This window comes from Typha angustifolia, chromosome 7 (genome assembly GCF_048772165.1).
Source record: "Typha angustifolia cultivar Huaian chromosome 7, ASM4877216v1, whole genome shotgun sequence".
NCBI classification, from domain to species: Eukaryota; Viridiplantae; Streptophyta; class Magnoliopsida; order Poales; family Typhaceae; genus Typha; species Typha angustifolia.
Window position 1 is genome coordinate 1,267,179 of NC_133245.1, and position 20,976 is coordinate 1,288,154.

General features: G+C 35.9%; 2 protein-coding genes across 2 annotated transcripts; one reads left to right on the forward strand and one right to left on the reverse strand.

Annotated features, from left to right (window-relative positions):
* Positions 1-73: 73 nt before the first annotated feature.
* LOC140762368 (ultraviolet-B receptor UVR8) lies at positions 74-5,259 on the forward strand. The gene is made up of 9 exons (XM_073100116.1): positions 74-307; positions 834-1,113; positions 1,656-1,849; positions 1,959-2,006; positions 2,538-2,610; positions 2,976-3,147; positions 4,163-4,594; positions 4,686-4,877; positions 5,025-5,259. Exons 2-9 carry the CDS (start codon positions 861-863, stop codon positions 5,056-5,058), a joined length of 1,398 nt encoding a protein of 465 aa, XP_072956217.1. The 5' UTR covers positions 74-307; positions 834-860; the 3' UTR covers positions 5,059-5,259.
* Positions 5,260-5,328: 69 nt separating this feature from the next.
* LOC140762369 (MADS-box transcription factor 14-like) lies at positions 5,329-19,542 on the reverse strand. The gene is made up of 8 exons (XM_073100117.1): positions 19,249-19,542; positions 12,115-12,193; positions 7,345-7,409; positions 7,175-7,274; positions 6,619-6,660; positions 6,196-6,237; positions 5,972-6,090; positions 5,329-5,803 (listed from the first exon to the last, which is right to left on the reverse strand). Exons 1-8 carry the CDS (start codon positions 19,431-19,433, stop codon positions 5,698-5,700), a joined length of 738 nt encoding a protein of 245 aa, XP_072956218.1. The 5' UTR covers positions 19,434-19,542; the 3' UTR covers positions 5,329-5,697.
* Positions 19,543-20,976: the final 1,434 nt, after the last annotated feature.

The following is a 20,976-nucleotide window of genomic DNA, read 5'->3' on the forward strand; positions in this document are numbered from 1 at the left end:
ACGATTGGTGCAAAATATGGTCCAATATGACTTTTAACTAATCCCGCGCTTATTATAGAAGAGAAGCGCGCGTGACGGTAGTCACCGCTTCTGGAATCTTCAAGAGAGAGGATCTCGTGTCCCTCCTCTCCTCTCCTCTTTGGTCATACAAAGCCGAGCCTGAGGGGAGAAGACGACCTCGTCTTCCCTTCTCTGGCTCGGTTGGATGCCCTAATTCCCCGCGGAGCTCCGTTCTTCTCGGATTCAGTTCATCTCCCGCTGATCTCAGATCGCTTCCGCCATTGTTCGGCCCAGTTTCTTCTATTCGGTGCGAATCGCGAGCGAAGCTTGTCATTGCGAATCTCAAACTCTAATCCCATCATTCCTATCTTGGATTTTGGATTCTTTTTGTTGTTTCTTGATCTCGTTGTGGATCGATTCCTCACGTTGAGGAAGCTGCTGGTCTTCTGAAAAGTAGAAACCCTAGACTCTATCTTTGGGGCGAATTTAGACTATAATCCTTTTCTTTTCTTGCCGATCACCGCAGCGGATTATATTTCCGTTTCTTATTGATATAGTTTCCTCTCGGTATTGTCTCTGATACCGCACAGTTCTAAGCAACCTGCACTTTGCAACTTATGTTTTAACAAGACATCACTGGTTTGATATATAACTTATGTGCACTGTTAGAATTATTTGGATCCAATGCTGTGAGATAAGACTGATGAAATGGGCTTCTTAATATGTTTCATGCTTGAAATTGTGTACTGTTTATAACTTACTAATCTAGTAATATGATTTGGGTTGATACTTTTGCTAAGTGTGAAATTGATTGCTTTATTTTTCTTTTTCAGCAATATAGGTAATTGTCTTAGAGGAAAATGGATATTCATGAGGTATTGTGTGATACGCGAGCTGTGAACCCGCCCACGAAAAGTGCAATATATGTATGGGGCTATAATCATAGTGGGCAGACGGCTAGGAAGGGTAAAGAATGCCATCTGAGAATTCCAAAGTCTCTTCCACCCAAGCTTTTTAAGTGCTCTGGAGGGGAGAACATGCGGTGGCTTGATATTGCTTGTGGCCGTGAACACACTGCAGCAGTGGCCTCTGACGGGTCATTGTTCACATGGGGTTCGTCTTATTACTGCGTTGTTATAGATTTGTTTTCAACTATGGTGCTTTACATCTTATAACTACAATATCTATTGGCAAGGGAAAGAGAGATTGGAATGATGATAACTGATACGGTTTAAAAGGAAAGGTAGTTATGAAGGGCTTTTGATGATACACCCACTTTGTTGCCATCTGAATAAATCTCTTCTATGTTAAAAGTACACATTCTACTGTGTGTTTGCTTTTACGTGAAGGATGTGAGGCAATGGTCTTGATGATTTATTATGAGAGGAGACATAAAAGACAAGATGAACATATAATATGCTTAGCTCGTTTTGTTTTCATTTTCTTGTTTCCAATTTCGTTATAGGTTTTAGCTCATTGAATAATCTGTTTTTGGGATGATGAGATGAGATCTTCTTCTGCAGTTTTTTGTTGATGATTGATACTCAATAGTTACTTCTTGAGTTGCTACTCTTTTGTAATCAAATGATCTAGCTGATAATAGCCAACTGATTGTGTTTGTCTTAACATGAACACATCAAACACACAAAGAACAGGTTCAAATGACTTTGGTCAGTTAGGAGATGGAACTGAGGAGAGTACAAAGCAACCCAAAAAGGTTACACTTTTGCAAACTGAGTTCGTGAAATCTGTATCCTGTGGAGCACATTGTACAGCTGCTATTGCAGAACCTCGAGAAAATGACGGTGCTCTACCTAAAAGTAGACTCTGGGTTTGGGGACAGAATCAGGTCTTGATTATTACTTTACTTGACAGTACTCTGATCAAATCTGAAGTTGTTGGTGTCATTGTTTTTGTAACTTTGAGATTTAGCCAGTTTATTTTTTTTTCCCTCACAGGGTTCAAACAATCCACGCCTTTTCTGGGGAGCCTTCACCCCAAGCACGGTAAATTGCTCCCATTTAATCATCTTTCTTGTATCCTGTTAAGTAGACATTAGTCATCTGTTGGTATGTCTGACCAGCTCATTATATCACATTCTAGATTCTTCACATTCGATAAATGTTTTATTACATTTATAAAACTTCCTAATCATTCTAACTGAATTTGTTTTAAAATTCATCATACTGCATCCTTTCTTTTTGGTCAATATCATTTATCTCATACAGCATTTTGTCATCTCCAGCTCACTATTTCAGCTTGGTGAGATATAGTTCTTTATTTTTTCTGCTTATACTTTTTGGTTTATTCTTTATACCGATGCATTATTGATGCAGAGATGTCTTAATTTCAGAAAGGTTCTTTTTTATTTTATTTTAAATATGACATGACATACAACTCATGCATATATACTATTGTAGAAATGCAGGATATGTTTCATTTTTCTAGAGCTTATTCGATATTTATAATCTATTTGCCTGTTTTAGTTCTTTAGGTAGTTTGGGAGTTATACTGATCATATTTCCTTTGGAGGACAGGTCATTTGTCAGGTTTCTTGTGGGGCAGTTCATGTTGTGGCTCTGTCTGAGGATGGCCTTTTACAAGCATGGGGTAATTTCAGAATAATCATAAGCTTTGAGTTTTTGTTGATGGTAGAATTAGAGAGCGCACAGCATGTTTAGATTCTACAAAATGATATTTTCTATCATAAGTTTTTTTCAGGATTGTTAATGCTGGAGCATACTGTTGTTTTGAAAGATATGCCTTGTAGAAAAGGAGTTAAAGACCATGTCCGTGAATATTCTTACATCTGCATGATAAAACTTCCAACAAAGTGCATCTGTCTTGCAGTTTTTCAGTCTTTTGCTTTCTTATTGTTTCTAAAGCTGAATTGTGGAGACAAGACCACTATGTATCCTACTTATTGATTAAATTCGGTTATTAACTAGATCTACATTACTGTTCTGAAAAATCAGGCTACAATGAGTATGGTCAGCTTGGCAGAGGCTTTACTTGTGAAGGACTACAAGGAGCTCGCATATTGAATGCTTATGCAAAGTTCCTTGATGAAGCCCCTGAAGTTGTGAAGATTGTAAAAGTGTCATGCGGGGAGTACCACTCAGCAGCAATATCTGAAGAAGGAGAGGTGTAAGTCATCTGGAAGGATGCTGATTTTGGTTGCCTCTGCTATCAGCATAAGTTTATGTGGTTTTCTCGCATGACACAAGTAGAAAGAACTCAAGAAGCGGCTGAAGTGGAAATGGAGTTAGTTAGAATAAGATAGGATTATATAGGAAATTAGACATTTGTCTAGCCAATTTAATATCTGCATTTACAATTTCTCACTTCCAAGGAGCTGCTTCCTTAAATTTTTGAGCTACCATGATTGGTAAGTAGTTCTAGAAGTGATTAGATCTGACCCTGTGCGCTTTCATGAGTCATCTTATACCATTGATGCCATCCAATTCATTTGCTCGGTAAGTTGTTACCTTGGTGTCACACAGATCAGTGCATAATTTGTGACCTATGTGGCACTTGGTCACTGTTGCTGACCTTCGGCCTTTGGTAATCAACTGCTGAATACGTACTGACATGTGACTGTTTTTAGGGTTTTAAGATCAACTAGTTGTGGGGCTATTTTCAATATATAATGAACCTTTGTCAGTTGGAGTTTCTAAGATAGTCTTTTAGACTAAAATTAGCAGTATGCAACTATGAATTTCATCTTGTTGCTTGTTGCTGCTTAAGAATGCAACATGATCGCCATGACATACTTCATGCATACAACAAATATGACATAATATTTGCATTGTATGACAGTCTTGCACTGACTATTGTTAAAATGGACATACGAGTATTTCTCAAGGTTCTTACTATTTTTTGTGCAATTTCTAAGCTATTGAATTGCTAATAGCATCAGTGATCAACTTTTGCTTCCTAGAGTTGATCTTTTCACGTATATGGTAAGTTTATTTTAAGTATCATGAAATAGCATCTGGATTTTGTGGTTGTCTGAATACCATGTAAAATTTTAAAATTGAGAGGCATACCTCTATTTTTTAATATTTGAAACCTTATAATGAGTTTGATAAAGGAAAATTCCACCAATATGTTTAAATTGATCTTTTGCTTCTAACTTTGACTTGATTTCCAATTTTCCTAGGTATACTTGGGGGCTGGGAAGTATGGGGCAGCTTGGGCATTGCTCGCTTCAGTATGGAGAGAAGGAACTACTGCCGAGACGAGTGGTTGCCCTTGATGGAATAGTTGTTAGGGATGTTGCTTGTGGTGGTGTTCATACATGCGCTTTAACGCCTGAAGGGGCACTTTATGCATGGGGTGGTGGCCAAGCAGGACAGTTAGGTCTGGGTCCCCAAAATGGTTTCTTTTCTTGTATGCCCAATGGGTCTGACTTTTTACTTCGTAATATCCCGGTATTGGTTGTACTGACTGGTGTACAACTTGTTACTTGTGGCCATTCTCACACACTTATATCTATGAGAGATGGGAGGATATATGGATGGGGTTACAACAGTTATGGCCAGGCAGCTAATGAGAAATCTACATATGCCTGGTTCCCTTCACCTGTTGATTGGTAAGATCTGTAGCCTCATCCTTTTTCTTTAATTTTTTTTCTTTCTCTTTGCTCTTTTTATTTCTTAAATTGTTACTTCTTTCACTGCTAGGTGTGTTGGGGAGGTTCGAAGACTGGCAGCTGGCGGTGGTCATTCAGCTGTTTTAACAGATGCCTGCTCGTTGAAAGAATTATGTGAGTTCAGGCTTGCAGAGATTGTGAACCCGTCCAATTCTTCTATGATTGAGGATGTTGCATCCCGAACTGGTGCAGATGCCTTGGCACGACTATGTGGAAGACTAAGGTATGATTTACCTATAAGTTTTTGAAGGTGACAAGGATGTTATATTTGTGTATCTATTTGGATTGCAAAACTGAGAAGATAGTCTATAGCTGATGGTCATTTCCCTCGCAAAGTATTGAACATTTATCGGTTATTCTTTTTTTGTAGGGAACATTTGCTTGATCAGGGGGATTGTGACTGAAGAAAAAGAAACCATGAGAAAAAGGCGAGGCTGAAGGCAGCTACCATGACAACTTTATGTAACTACACAAATTGTTGTACTGTCTGTGATCTGGTGTCAATGTCCGTCAGTATTGAACCATCAGGTCCGTCAAAGAGATTGAACGAACTGCAATAAATTCATCTATGGATAGGGAAAGAAAAATATTAGTTTTCTTTGTTATTATTATTGAAACATCTTAGAGTAATCCAGATACAGTACAATCCGTGGAGGCATCGTGATGTCTAGAAGTTTAATCAACAGGCCTGGAAATTTTATCATCTGCAGCAGATCAAGAGATACAGAAATTGGAATGCAACCAATAGCCAGTCTAGTCACCCTTAGTGCGGGTGTTACATTTGGCCGCACTTCTTTTCCGTTCAAAAGCAGAAAAGAAGGGCTTTTATTGAAATGGAAGGTAGTGTAGAACATTACATTCACGCACTATACATAAACAACACTAACGACAACAGAGCCGATGGGGTCACACAAAACATCCACAAAGCCAAATAAATTCCCATGGCGACATATTACAACACGTAAATAATATACAGGGTCATATGAAAGGCGGAAGCTAAGCTTCCATCCATCCAGGCAGAAAGATTTTTTTTTTTTTTTTTATCACATCTTTCCGTTCAAGTGGTGAAGCATCCATGGTGGTAAGCCCATAGGGACTTGGTGCTGTGCCACTGCCTCTACTTCTTCGGCTCCTGCGCCCTGGTAATTACTGCATCAAACACCATCATAACCAATTAGAGCGCTACATTATGAACAATCAAAGTCCGATTTATTGGTATAATATCTTTAATACTTTTTGGCATAAATAAAATCCCGTACTAGGCTGTCTTAAACAGAAGTTTAAAAAAGATGAAAAATAAAATAAAATCAACGGTACCCGATGTTTAGGGATGGAAGAGAATCCGTTGACAAAAAGAAAGACGGCTGTGAGGAGCTTATTGGTTGGGCGCGTTCCCAATGTGCTTGCTGTGTCAAAACCTTCTGCCTCTCCACGAGCTATACCAGACAATAAGAAATAACACATTCTATATCAGAAAATAACTATAAGAAAATATAAGACATCCACTAGTATATCAGAATTTAAAAAAAAAAATTTCTTACTTCTTTCTCCAAAGCATTGTTTTGTTCCTGAAGCGACTTCTCCTGAAGACAAAACATTTGCACGACATCAACAGTCCATTCGTAGCATATATATATACTAATTACTGTTTTGTCAAAACATTTGCGATAGTCAGTTGTTCCTCCCTTTCCCCTTTCCTTTTGCATGTTTAACAAAAAAAAAAACGGTTTCCCAATTAGCTTCAGTACTTTGATACCTTAACAACAAGACAAGAGACGACATAACGCTGACTGGATTGAAAATTTGAACCACTAAAAAGTTTGACCAAAAATTGACGGAACTTTACGACGATGCTTCAAGATTTTTGCCGATACTGACTTATATATATCACACATTAACCAGATATGAGCAGCAAAAATAAAAACTTAAGAATGTTTCTGTCTAACAAAGGCCAACGAGTATACCTTCCTCTGAAGTTCTGAGATCGAATCGTGCATCAGTTGCCCCTGCACCAAGGTCGAAATTATGTTAAGTTTTGAAGGCAAAGCAACTGCTAAAACCTTTCTGGTAGCGGAAACTCATGGATCAAAAGAACAATTGCATGAAGCCCCAAGAGGACAATAAGGCATAATTTCTGTCTGTGACTTTCAAAACCATAATATCATCAACTTTCACTGCTTTCTTAGAATATAAATTATACAAATATTAGTCTCTAACTATTTTAGAGTTTAGAGTTCAAATCCCGTTAGATTATCTGTTTATTTAAAAATATAAAACCTCCACCAATTTAATTAAGTCTATTTTTTTGTTCTCTTAAAATACTCAAGCCTAGACTTTTAAAGTATCAGAATATAAAATTATCGTTCACTAATAGTTTAAACTTGTAAAGTAATTGAAGAGTTAACCGTTCTTTATTAGATTAATTTCTTTTAACATCAACGTATTATCAAGAGATCAAGTTTCATAGTTATTATATAAATTTGCATATGTTCAGTTCAGATGAGGGCATAAGAAAGTTACCTTTCTTGATCTTATATGTTTCAACGAACTTTCGAGCTGTTGCTCTAGCTGTTGTAGTTCTTTTTGATTCAGCGATTCAAGTTGTTCCCCCATGAGATGCCTGAAATTATTAGAGTAAGACAACATAGATGAGACTTATTCTATGAGCTTTCTTATCAAATTCCACTTACCTTTGGCTTTTCTGTATGGCCTCGACCTTGGCCTTCAATTTGGAATATTCATGACACCAACTTCCCTGAAAGCAATTCGTGATGTTAGCGAGGATATTAGAATGTATTGTTAGATTCGGTAGTTATCTGCTAACAATATTAGAGTCGACAGACAAGGTTATTTGCTGTCCGACTCTCTTGATTCAAATATTGTAGACACTATTTTACAGAAAATCATAAATACATATGAAGTTATCTTTACCTAAGGACAACTCAACATGCAATTTTACCTTATATTCACCATTGTACAAGGTCTCGGCAAAAGTGAGTAACGTCCATATCGCAGAGCAAGCCCACAGGAAGGCTTATGATACATTTAATATTACGAGGAAGAAGGTTAAAGAGGGAAGATTCATTTAATATTCATCTCCTTGAACGTTGTCAACCATCCTAAACTTAAAACCTACAAAAGACTTGCCATTCTGCAATGGAGACAATCATACATGACTAGATGTAGAATAAATTCATCATCACGTGAGCATCTATCTTTATATATGAGGTTAATCAATTACAACAACTTAGAAAGCTTCATTAATACCAAAATAGTGGCTTACAGAGAGACTCCCTGATGAGCAATAATATCGGCCCGAGAAGAAATATGGGAAAGAAATAATATAAGCTAACATGGAAATCAAAGGAGCATATCATAAGATAATAATAGTATATTATTATATTAAAATATAATCATATAATATTATAATATATTAATCGTATATTATAAGAGGAGCCTACTGTTGCAGTCAGTGCATCTCGAGCAGTGCTCCTCTCTCTCTCCCTCTCGTCGTTCCCAGGAGGAAGAGGGTATCGTCCAGCCCTTTTAATTTCAGGTTTGGGTCTGCTTTGGATTTTGGATTCAAGGACAACTTGACTCGACCCGATTTATAATTATGGGTTGCAACATGTGAGTTAATTGGTAATTGGGTGTGGGCCAGCTAAGCTCAACCTGAATCAGATTGTTGGGTGGGCTATTAGCCACTGTAGTGCAGCATTTTAGCAATTTAATTAGTTTTAAATTTTAGATATCTTAATATTGATTAATTAAAATATGTAATTTAAGGTGGTAGTTCATCTTAGCTCGTAGAGTATTTTAGTCAGGCAGCCACGGATGGCACGCGGTCACCCCATTGCCGACCACCAAGACGATTGACAAGGTGGTCCAGGTATATTAAAAAATTAAAAAACTATAAGTGAACTATTTATAATTTTTAATACTAATATAGGCTATACAAAACTTGTAATGCTGCACTATGCCGCAATATCAAATAACTATTAATTAACAATTTAACACTAACAATTAGTTTAGTAATTCACAGAGTCACAATATCACTAATCACTAACAGTTAACTGCATAGATTAGTAATCACTAAGTAATAACTGATTAACAAATTAATAGACTAACTACTAAGTGATTTATAGATAAAAATTTAGTTACTAATTTACAAGCATTTATTCTTCAACATATAATTAATACACTTAATTTTTTAATCGATTAACTGATTAACTGATTACAAATGGAAAAAAGGACCTTTGAACTGTCTTACTAAGAGGTCTCACTACAAGGGAGGGAGTGAAAGAGAGGGAAAGAGGACCGTGAGAGAGACGGAAAGAGGACAAGATTGTACCTCTGTCGCCGCACATTGTCTCTTCTTATCGTTATCACATGATGTCGCTAGCCACTGCTTTAGCTGCCTCGTCGCTTGCTGCTGTGGACCGTGGAAAGGAGAGCGGAAGAGGATTGGAGTTTTAGGGTTTCTTGAGAGAACATTGTGAGAGGAGAAGAGAGCTTTTGGGTAATAATCCGACCCTATAATACTGTTTGTAACTCGATAAGGTAGCTTGGCAGGCCGAACTGTTAGCTTACCTTAATGATATGCCGTCTTGTGTGAGCGCTAGACTGAATTATGGGGCAACTGGTGTACCGTCCAGCCATGGTGACCGCCTTTTTTTATTTTTAAAATACTATTTAGTTGTTGCATCTAGACTCAAGTGAGTGGGTTCACTTACAATTATTCATCTTGTACTTTGTGCTATTTACATTATCATATATCTTTCTGTGTGCAAATTAAATACCATATTTCTATGTGCAAATTAAATATTATATTTTGGGATGTAAAATATATGACTTAGTGTATTGCTATGTTTTGTGTGAACAGTAATTTTATTGACCATGAATATTAGTGGAAAAATATAATTAATAATTAGTATGACTTAGAGAGTAATCTAGGTATAAATTGCTTATAACTTTTCATGGTGATTCAAGTCTACCTGAAAGTCTAATGAGTAGTCCAATTTTAGACAATTCATAAATTTGATCGAAAGATTTTCTATGATGACTTTTATCTCTCTCAACGATTACTTTTATCTCTCTTAACAATTAGTGAAAGAGAGAATGTGTGTTATCACATAATGACACATCTTGGTAACCATATCCAGATTAGCTATGAGGAAAAATACTGAGTGTCATATCAATTTGTTTTTTAGTTGATGTGGATCCATAGCACATAGACTTAGTTAAGACATGATATTATTAATATTGAAAAAAATTCGGTATGTTTACATCAAATTAAAATTGTAACTATGTTTAGCAAAATTGTTATTTTATTTTGTTGGATTTGGTTATTTATTTTAAAGTCATGCCTTTGAATTTTGAATTTATTTAGATTTCGAGTTGATTCTACTAACTGGAATGTAGTTGTTGGTCATGGAATCTCTCTAATAATATTTTAGGTAATGGTCAAATAAGCGAGATGCACTAGAGTTGTACCTCCACTCAGAATTTACACTTCTTATCTTTCAGCTGTATTATTATGTTCAAAACTATCTATTATTTTAGTTGGGTTGGAGACTCGATAGTGGTGAATTTGGTCATTTCATTATTATTGGGTATATTTATTTAGAGTTAAATTTTCATGTTAATTTTTGTTATTGTGAACTTAGAAAATTTGTTGTCATGTATCTGAAGTATATTGAGTTATATGGTTAGTTATGATTAGGATTTAGGATCATGATAGATATCATTTCATGCTTCTTTATGGGCCCTAATATAGATGAACCCTTATGATGTGATCATGCAAAAGCAGTTTATGTATAGGGGAATGTCATGGAAGAAGTATTTAGTGCATTTAGAAAGAATAAAATTTGGGATTTGGTGCTTACCATACCTAGTGTTTACGAGGATCTTACTCTGGTGGCTAAGATGACATCAATTCGAATTCTCAGCTTATTAATGGTGAAGATGTGATAATTTGATGTCATGAATATCTTCTTATAAGGTAAGATGGACATGAAAATCTATGTATATGCCAACCTTTGGGTTTTAATTTGAAGACTTGTGTAAACCATGTATGCAAATTGAATAAGGCAATATGTGGGCTAAAGCAAGCACTTAAAGCTCGGTCTAGTAAAATTGCTCAATACTTTCTAATTTCTGACATTCATATTTTAAATTTTGATCCAAGCTTTTTGCTGAAGAATTATTAGGGTATGTATATTATTCTTTTATTTTATGTGATTAGTAAGCTTTGAGTTATTAGGGTATGTATATTAAAATTTTCTTAGAAGGACTTGCATCAAAACTGATTAAGAAATTTGGGTTGTAAAGAAGTAAATTATTTTCTATGCTGATAAATGTGGATGTCAAATTGAGAAAAGACAACGGAGGCTCTCGAAGATTCAAGACTTTTTCAGATTCTTAGGTTGTAGGTAGCTTACTCTATCTCACAATTATAGGACCAAATTTTATATTTTCAGTTTGAGTAGTGAACCAACATATGTAAGCACCTAAAAAGCCTTATTTAGATGTGGCCAAGAGAATTCTTAGGTTTGTGAATTGCTCTCTTGATAACGGTTTATTATACAAGAAGCATGCAGGTTATGAATCTGTAAGTTTCATTGATATAGAGAAAGCTAGTGCTTGACAAAGATGACATCGATTATATTTTTAGCTTGGATTCATGGTGTCTATCATGGTGAAGCAAAAAATAAGATACTGTTGTGCTCTTTGGCATGAAGATGAAGTATAAAGGGGATAAGAACATAAATGGTTGCATATTTTGGTTGGTGATCCTTAAGCAAGATTGACTATCCAATGAAAATTAATTAAAATAATTAATAAATTTAATTTTTTACGCAAACACAAAGCACACTGAATTAAAGCACCACTTTATCTGAGAAGTAGCCTTATTCTACCTTTTGCATCACTTGTGATGCTTTGTTTTATAAGTTTAGTTTCTCTATACAAGACTTTTTATTTTGGATTCATATATTTTAATTGTTATGCCATTATTTTTCTCCTTCTTACCTCTGTTCACGGTTGTGTGATTTTGAGCATATAGAAAATCTTGAGTTTTTCCATATGGAGAACAGTAGATGCTCGGACTTAACGTCGCCCGTTCTAGGGAGTATGGCTCCTGTCATCAGCAGATTTATGGTATAATGGTAGGACAAACAATTTGGATCTGTCTAATTATCATTATTTTCCACTTATACCTGGCCTAAAATACATCCAGGTAGTGTTCTTTTACTCGGACATATAGTCCCGTATAGGCTTAATCAAATCATGCACGAGCATATATAATTTTGAAGAAGGAAAACTATCACCAAAACATAACTAAATTAAGAAGCCGTAAATTAAACCGCAAAGAACCTGTTATCAACATTGAAACAAAATCTGTTTTTAAGCATAACCAACTCCAAAAGGCGCAGCAGAATATAACATTGGAGTGAATGTACCTGAGATTCGGGATCCGTTGACACAAGCGCCTTTTCAGCATATGAATAACGCTCATATCGTTCAAGAATCTTTTCCATGCTATAGAAGAAAAAAAAGAAATATATCATTAGTTTATAGTTGGGCAATCAGGAGAGAACAGTTTGAGAATCAAAGTATCAACGACGCAACTAAATCGCATTGATTATTCCTTTCCTTTTTCCTGGTAGTAACTAGTGAAACTTGAGAATTATCAGAATAGACATTATACTACTAAACATTCCTTTTTCTTCTTCTTGATGTTCCTCATCCGGTCTGTTGTGGCACACTCCCGGTGTACCATAGATTGTGGCACTTTTTGCATTCTTAATAAATCCAGCTTTGCTCATCTGTCCCTTCGTTTACACTGGATAGTGTTTGTCCTCCTACTCTAAGTTATCTTATGGGACATACTTCAGATTCTTGGGACTTTGAATAATGCTACGGCTTCCTATGACCACCAGCAATTGGTATTCGGGGAATATTCAAATTCTCGGCTGAACTTAATCTTCAATTGGAGTTGATGTGCTTTCTGGAACTGACAACAGCAGGATCGTATCATCCACAATCTCTTAGAAATCTCTTACAACTTATTATAGCTTCTTTTATCCTTTCCTCATCTTCTTACATCCCTTTCCTCCCTCAAAATCAGTACTTTTTCTTCCTTCTATTTAATAATGCCATTTCTAGAACTTCATCTCTATCTAACATTCTCTCCAAAATATTATCAAACATTATCAATTTGTCTATAGGTTTTTGTTTTACAACAAACTTGATTGATGCAGACCAGAGGCTTAGAGGAACTCGGCTAAGGTTAGAGTAGCCCAAAGAGGAAGGTAACTGATATGGTGGTGAGTGTCTCGTCTTGTAGATGGTGGAATCTATGAGCCCTAAATGATTGAGGAGATGTGGGACAATCCTAGAAAAGGTTTAGGTAAGCCATGGCTAAAGGGAAATGAGATTTAGGGCTCATACATGAAGGAAGCCCAGGTTTAGATTTAGGTTGGTCGACCGGCTGCAAACCGGGTCGGGGTCTAGGGCTTTTGAGTGTTTAGGGTCTTTTGATGCGAGTCCACGCTTGTAAGTTGGTCTCATGGATGGGCTATAGAGTGAGCTCAAATATTGGCATATACATAGATCACCTCTTTCTGATGTTGGATCCTCCATATAGAACCACTTGTACAAGATCACCTCTTTCTGACTTTGGTTTTCCTAAAGGTCCTGAGTGGTTCTATAGTAAAAATTTCTTGTTCATGATCATTATTTAGAGAAGAAAAAACATTCTAAACCGGATATTTGTGTTTGCACTCCTAGAACAAAACTAACATCTTCTTGCCCAACAACATAATCGACATGATTTACATGTCTGTCTCAACCGATGTCTTCATCTCTTGCTCATCCTTCCTCAATTGCTCAGTTAAATGTCTTCTATACTGCAAGTTCCAAGAGTATCATTCCAAACCTCTTTTAAGGGTAACATTTTTATCCCACACAATCTCAATTGCTCGGTCTCCCTAGTTGCTGGATGAACGTATAAGTTTCCACCATTTACTAATATAACTAATGTTTGTATCTTTTAAATGTATCATTTCCAATCCGAGAAGCACTTTTTCCCAAGAAAAGAATATGGTCCCAAGTAGCGAATGGATAACCTCGATTTCATCTCAACTATCCAGATAAAGTTTGATACCAATTTGATAGGTTCTTGTACCAAAGATAGGCTACGCAATAATTTCTATAAGATCTGAATGTTTTACAGCAATTAGTTCGCGCAACTATGAAAAAATATTCGTCAGATATTCTCTGATAGTCAAAAAATTAAACTAATTGGGTTAGATCCGTAACTTTCTAATCTACAACTATTGTATTTACGTCCTTTGTAGATTCTAACTGTAGCGGAAAAGAAAATACGGAATAACATGGGTGATAGTGGTGGTGACGGGTGAAGTGGATGTTAATGTTATGGATGGGTATGGAGGTGAAGGTGGATGGTGGATGTGATTAAGGGATACAGACGAAAAGAACGAAGTAGTCGAGATCCTAAAGAAGAGGGGTGACTCGATAGTCAAATGAGATTAGAAGTTAGAAGAAACATTGCCAACGATAGAGGTGAAAGAATGGTGAAGAGAGAGGGAGAGAGTCTCAAGAGAAGATATGATGCAAGAAATTAATAATCCAAAAGCATTCTGAAGTTAGCTGTCATCTACATATTTATAAAGGCTAGCAATAAGTCCTAAAACAATAAGTAACTCTAATTCTAGAGAATTTCCGCTGTTGCGTTTATATATATATATATATATATATATTAATTACTCCTCTGCTTTCTTTGTTTGCAGTATTGAATTGTTTCCTATGCGAACCTTTGAATTTACCAAAGTATCAATGCCAAGAAAAATCTTTTCATCTCTAGACATGTGATTCTACAACAAATATCAAGATACCAAATACTTAGTCTTGATCTTCTCCTCTTTTTGTGCCTCCTTTTCTTCTGATAATTTTGAGATTTGAAAGACACTTTTGACTGGAATGCACTTTCAATAGGATAGTCAGTATTGCTCAATTTCTATGCTCAAGAGGAATTAGAGAACTCATTAATTCTTGAACTGATAAAGAAGAATTATTTTTAGCCTCCTCTATAGCAGCAACTATATAATCATATATTTCTCTAGTAGGTTAATCAAAAATTTTCTTTACTATATTTTTATCAGTATTTTTTTCTCCATAACACTTCATCTGATTGACAATTTCTATAAGTCTGTATCTTTCATTTTTCAAAATTTCCAATTATCTTCTCAAAGTTTAGAATTTAATACTTATTACCTTGCTAGTGCCTTATAATTCCGCTATGAGGATACCCCATACTTACCTTGCTTTCAAGGCTCCAATAATCCTTGGGAATATTGTCATTGCATCCTTAATCCTACTTGCGTTAACTATCATTATCGGAGTTTGTGGGTTGGCTCTTATCTTCAAGCTTTGTGTAGCCAACTTCCACTGTACTCTATAGACCTTGAGAGAGTAGTAAGGTTCTCATCTTGATCTTCCAAAAATCATAATTTCCTCCACCAAATATGGAAAGAGTGGATTGTGTAAGAGGTTGGTTACCGCCTACAATGGAAGTCATAGTTCCTTTGCTTTTTCTTCAAAACTAAAGAATGTTCGCTAGGAATCTGGGCTCTGATACCAATTTGGTAATAATTGGATTGAAATACTTGGATATACGTGGATTGGTAGAAGGGATAGACAAGAAATGAATAAGAGACATAAGAGAAGCCTTTCATAAAACTTTGTATTGGATGATTTGGCTTTATTTGGCTTGATTTACAAATACGAGAATCCTTGCTTTTATTGACTCTAACTAGTAACTCCACTGACCAAATTAACTTGACAATCACTCTTGAGTTTCTCTTTTACAAAGAAACTATTAGGTTGCTCTTACATGATTATGTTTCTCTTGCACTTAATAAATAAGTTAGAAAAGTTTCTATTGACATGACAACGGAAGTGCATTAATTTCTAACAAAAACAATGTGATCAAGCTAAAAGATATCCCATGTAAAGATATGACTCAACTCTCCGCCAACAACATCGCTAAAGAAAGAAAGGAGTACAGGATGCATTAATTTCTAACAAAAGGATGCTAACAAGCTAAAAGATATCCCATGTAAAGATATGACTCAACTCTCCGCCAACAACATCACTAAAGAAAGAAAGATGTACAGGATGCTAATAAAAGAACAGCAGGTAAAACACGAAGATTTGTCCATAGGGGCAAAAATAATCTAAGACATATTAGTGAATAAACAAAAATTGATGATTGTTTAGAACAAAAATGGATCTAAGACAAGGTATTCATGCAGAGAAAGACGTAAGTATAAAATTTAAGCCTCACTTCTCATGGTTTATGGCATAGTTACTTCTTGCTTCAAAGATATATTTCCTCCTTAAATTTAACTTTTGATTTGACAAATCTCAAGCAATCCGAAAGTTATGAATCATAGTTTCCTCCAAGCTAATTGGATGAAGTGATGAACAAGGTAAACAACAATGAAAAATTCAAAAAGGGTTAGAATGAAAGATTAACATACTACAGCTAGGAATTCATTATAATTTAGAACTGCTTAGAACAGATATGAAGGTCTGAATTCCTCTATCTTGCTCTACAAATCAAATTTGGCATTAAAAAAGATACTAGATAACCTGTAAAATTCTTAGTACATAACAATTCTTGATAAAACAACCCTAAATAATCATAGAACCTTCACTAATCTTTATAACACTCAAAGGACATAAAAAATGATACTGGAATCATCTGTAGAATTTTTAGTACATAACAAATCTTGATTAAATAACCCTTAAAAAATAATGATACAGCCTTCATTAATCTTTATCACGCTCAGATTTTTCTGGATCCACGTGAAAGGTGTTCTATATATAACTTTCTTCAATAAAAGGGAATTCCAGGTTGCACGACATGTAAATCAATTTTCCTCCCATTACACCTTGATCGGCATAACTTCATCATGAAGCAAAGATACTGTTCATGCCTATTACTTTGGTTGACCTAATAAGAGAAAGATATTGTTCTAGAGGGACAACGATATCGTTCATGCCTATTACTTTGGTTGACGTAGTAAGAGAAAGATATTGTTCATGCCTATTATTTTGGTTGACCTGATAATCCCATACGAGTACTAACAGATAAACGTCGACAATAAGACAATAATAAAGGTTAACTTACTACAGATAGGAATCCATTACAACTTTAAAAAGTGCCATTAAACAGACATAAATGTCTGAATTCCTCTATCATCTCAACAAACCTCATTGGAATTTTGAAAGATCTTAGAATAACTTGTAAAATTCTGATTATACAACTAATCTTCATTAAAGAGACCTTCGGGAAAAAAATATCATAGAACTTCATTATTTCTATTTATGTCTCTTCAATAACAGGGAATCCAGGTGGGATGGCCATGTCACCAATTTTCCTCATATAATACCTTCATCACCACAACTCTATTATCCTCATTTGAGTATGCATTCTTAGAACTCACTGAATAATCATTGACCTTTTGCTATTCCTCTATCATAAACTGTGCCTCCCTCAAAGTTTGAGTTTTTTTTTTCTCTTCCTTCCGTTTGACTGTCATTTCTGGATCTACATCTCGAATCTAATTCTCTTCGATAAATGTTATCCAACTTCACCACCACTTCCACATCTTTCGCTTTACAACTCATATGCCTCTATTTCCTCTTGCATCTCCTTGCATTTCTCAATAGCATAGATTGTTTTCTCTTTGATATTGTCTGCATACTTAACACTTTAGTCAACCTCTCAACAGTTTAATGATCTTACTTGATTTTATATTCACTCGTCCAAGCATAACAACATTGGTTTGTCCCTCGTGATAGATCAAGTGCTCTTCGATCATATAAATGACATTCTTACTTAGCCTTAATTTCATTCTGTCAGATTTTACAATCTCTACTAAATCCAGTGTTCGATTTCCTCTCTTTCCTTATACAAATTAGTGCAACAACAATATATATGCCTCCAATTATGTTATCCTCTTTCTATTCCTTAACTTTTTAGTGTAAAAGTAGATAGAAAATACTACAAGACCGTGATCTGATGGAAGTAAAAGTAGATGAGCGCAGTTAATCAGCAATATTTAGAGAAAAAGTATCTACGTTACAGCTTTCAAAGCTCAAGCAAGAGAGATAAGTAAAGGAATAAAATATCAAGGCTTATGGATTTAAGGCATCACTCCTTTTTTGAAGATATTTTGTACCATGTACGGTTAAATTTTAATTTAACAATCTCATGAAAGCCTAAAAGGATATTAACGTCTTCCCTATGTATAGATGTAACCCATGTACAAAAGTAGGTCACGGTTTCTGCCAAGATTATTTGATCGTGAAGATTAACAAGAATATGACGAAAGCGATTAATGATGGATCAAATGAGTATAATCCAAGGAAAATATATTGAAAACAATCAAAAGTAGTGATCTGATTAGCACAATTAATCATCTAGGGAGGAAAGACACTGTTCTAGAAAAGCAAAAATATTGTTCATGCCTATTACTTTGAAAGTAATGCACGACCTAATAATTATCAAGAAAGTGCAGGTGACAGTTAATCAATATACGAAATGTACGGAAGAGTACATTATGGTTCCATTTAAGGATCGAGATTATTTTATCAGCAAGGTAAACAAAGCGGAGAAGTACATAGTGGTCAAGAAGTAAAAAAATGTGTATAACCTAAGGAATGAAAGAGAACGATGTGATGTGATTAACACCTCAGCTTTAGGACCTTGCAAGGATTCTGCTCCAATGATATCTGATTTGGAGAGAGATTAAAGAAACAACCCCACAAGTTTCTCCTTAACGTACTGTAATAGCACCAGATATGAACGACAACTGTAACTAGAACCCCTATATTCAAAGAAAAACCTAAGCAGATAGGGAAAAAAAACGGATGTTTGGATGTCATCTTGGAGGAGGAACGAGATCTGAGAAGACAAAAGGAGAATCATATCGAGTATCTTGCCCTAAGAAAAGAAACTGTTAAAATCTGAATCGCTTTCTAACCTAATTACGCACAAGATTTGCGTTGCTAAAACAAAGGGACGTGCCACTCCAGCGGTCCAGCCTAAACCAAACATGAAAAAAGATCTGCATGATTACTGCAAGAAGAACTCGCCATAATCACGGAAAAGCCTAAAAGAGCAGTAAAAGGACATCTTCTTAAGGTTTCTTGGGGCAGGAACAAAGACAAACGAGGAAGAGATCCATATCTTGTTGATTAATCGTAGAAGGCAGTGAGGAGGATCGACAGCTGTCTCCCGATCCATATCTTGCCCTAAGAAAACCAACTTTTGAATACGCGAAAGCGTTCTGATCTAATTACGGAAAAGACCTGCGTTGCTAAAAAAAGCAGTACAAACCCCTTGACTGCCATCTCACACCACCCCATCCAAACACAAACAAGAAACAGAATCCATCTCAATAAAGAAACAAACAACTCATTACCAGAAAAAGCATCGCAAACCCTAGCTTCCGAGAAAAAGCAAGAAAAAAAAAGGTGCAAGAAGAGGGTAGGGAGAAGACCTGGACTCCGTGGCGTACTCGTAGAGCTTCCCCCTGGTGGAGAAGACGATGAGGGCGACCTCGGCGTCGCACAACACGGAGATCTCATGCGCCTTCTTGAGAAGCCCCGATCTCCGCTTCGAGAACGTAACCTGGCGATTGATCTTGTTCTCGATCCGCTTCAGCTGTACCCTTCCGCGCCCCATCTCTCGCCGTCCTCGCCCGATCCCAAAACCCTAACCCTACGAGAGAGAGTGGAGGATGAAGAAGAAAGAAGAGCCGGTAAGGAATAGAAGATGTAGCATGGTGGGTGGGGATGGGGGGCGGGGAGAAAGGAGGTGGGGAGAGGTCTGGTCTATTTAAAAGGGATGGGAGGTGAAAGGCGGTTTTGTAAAACCGGGCTGGTTTCAGGGACACCACTGCTGTCGAGGCCCCATTGGTCGAACTCCCTTACACTGCCGTGTTTTACCGTACGGACTCGCTAAAGAAAAGCGACCGACGTTGGAATTTATTATTATTTTTAAAAAATATATATATATATATATTCTATAAAGTTTATACTCGTGACGGCTGAGGTCGTCCATTAGGTTTCGCCATCGAATTTGAGGGAATATTACTTGAGCGCCACTCTATGTCATATGGGCCCACATTTATCGTTGTGGCCTGTGGGTGGGCTGCTTAAGTCCCGGTTGGGAAAAGGAGAGAGGACTGTGGGAGAGTGAGACGACGAGGAGCACTAGTGAAATTATTAAACCAGAGTGGGGCCCCTCGTAGGAGAGAGGGTGTACCTGCAACTCAGCCTTTACTCCTTTGTAGACATTTTGTATTGCTGGTCTAAAAAGCTTTCAAATACTTATCCATGTTTGTCGAGTTTTTAAAATGGCTTTCAAAGGCCCTACTTGTTTCTTTCTTTTTGTTTCGTTTTTAAACATTAGATTCAGTTGCCAGATACTTTTTAAATTTTTTTGTTGTTAAACAGGAAATTAACATCTATTAGGCCATTGCATTAGGGACTGACACTCAACCCTATAATTGGATTCGAGTCATAAACAGCTGACTCGCCTAATTTAATTATTAAATATATCGTATTTATTCTTATTATCTTAAGACTTGTCAATTTATTTATGATACTATCATTCAATTACAAACAAGAATAACATATTTATAAATAAAATAAACTCATTTGTAATCTAAATATAATTATTTATAAGTTGAATAATTTATATAAATTTGAATAACATATGTCATTTGATAATTTGTTTATGACTTGTGTAATCTATTTTAATAAATATTTACATTACTATAACGTAATTTGAACATAGCTAACTCGACCGTGTTGCCACTCCTAATTAAAAATATAAGGAGATTAGAAAATGCAAATGAAAGTTAAGAGCGTGACTCTAAATGTTGGCCTAATTAACAATTGGGAGATAATTTATATCTTCCCTACCCTACTTTTTTAACGACATGAGTGAAAGTTCGGTAGAGATCAACTCATACTAGTAAGTCTAAGCACACTACTGGATACACAACGGTGCATCAAACATATTAAAAAAAGAATTGAAGAATAACTATGCTCTTAATAATAATTACCATCTTCTTATATGCTGTGCTCTTACCGAGTACTACAAGGGGATCATTTGCTTCTTAGGTTAATAGAAGATATAGTTGTAACTCTAATCTAAGGTAGGCTATTCTAATGTTTACTTTTAACTTAAATAGCAGTACATTATTATGACATACAAATTT

Coding starts and splice junctions, on each gene's coding strand:
- LOC140762368 (XM_073100116.1), top strand. CDS start 861: ATGGATATTCATGAGGTATTGTGTGATACGCGAGCTGTGAACCCGCCC. Junction 1,850..1,958: donor GGGTTTGGGGACAGAATCAG/GTCTTGATTATT, acceptor TTTCCCTCACAG/GGTTCAAACAATCCACGCCT. Junction 3,148..4,162: donor ATATCTGAAGAAGGAGAGGT/GTAAGTCATCTG, acceptor CAATTTTCCTAG/GTATACTTGGGGGCTGGGAA.
- LOC140762369 (XM_073100117.1), bottom strand. CDS start 19,433: ATGGGGCGCGGAAGGGTACAGCTGAAGCGGATCGAGAACAAGATCAAT. Junction 7,410..12,114: donor CAACGGATCCCGAATCTCAG/GTACATTCACTC, acceptor AATTGCTTTCAG/GGAAGTTGGTGTCATGAATA. Junction 6,661..7,174: donor AACATATAAGATCAAGAAAG/GTAACTTTCTTA, acceptor ACCTTGGTGCAG/GGGCAACTGATGCACGATTC.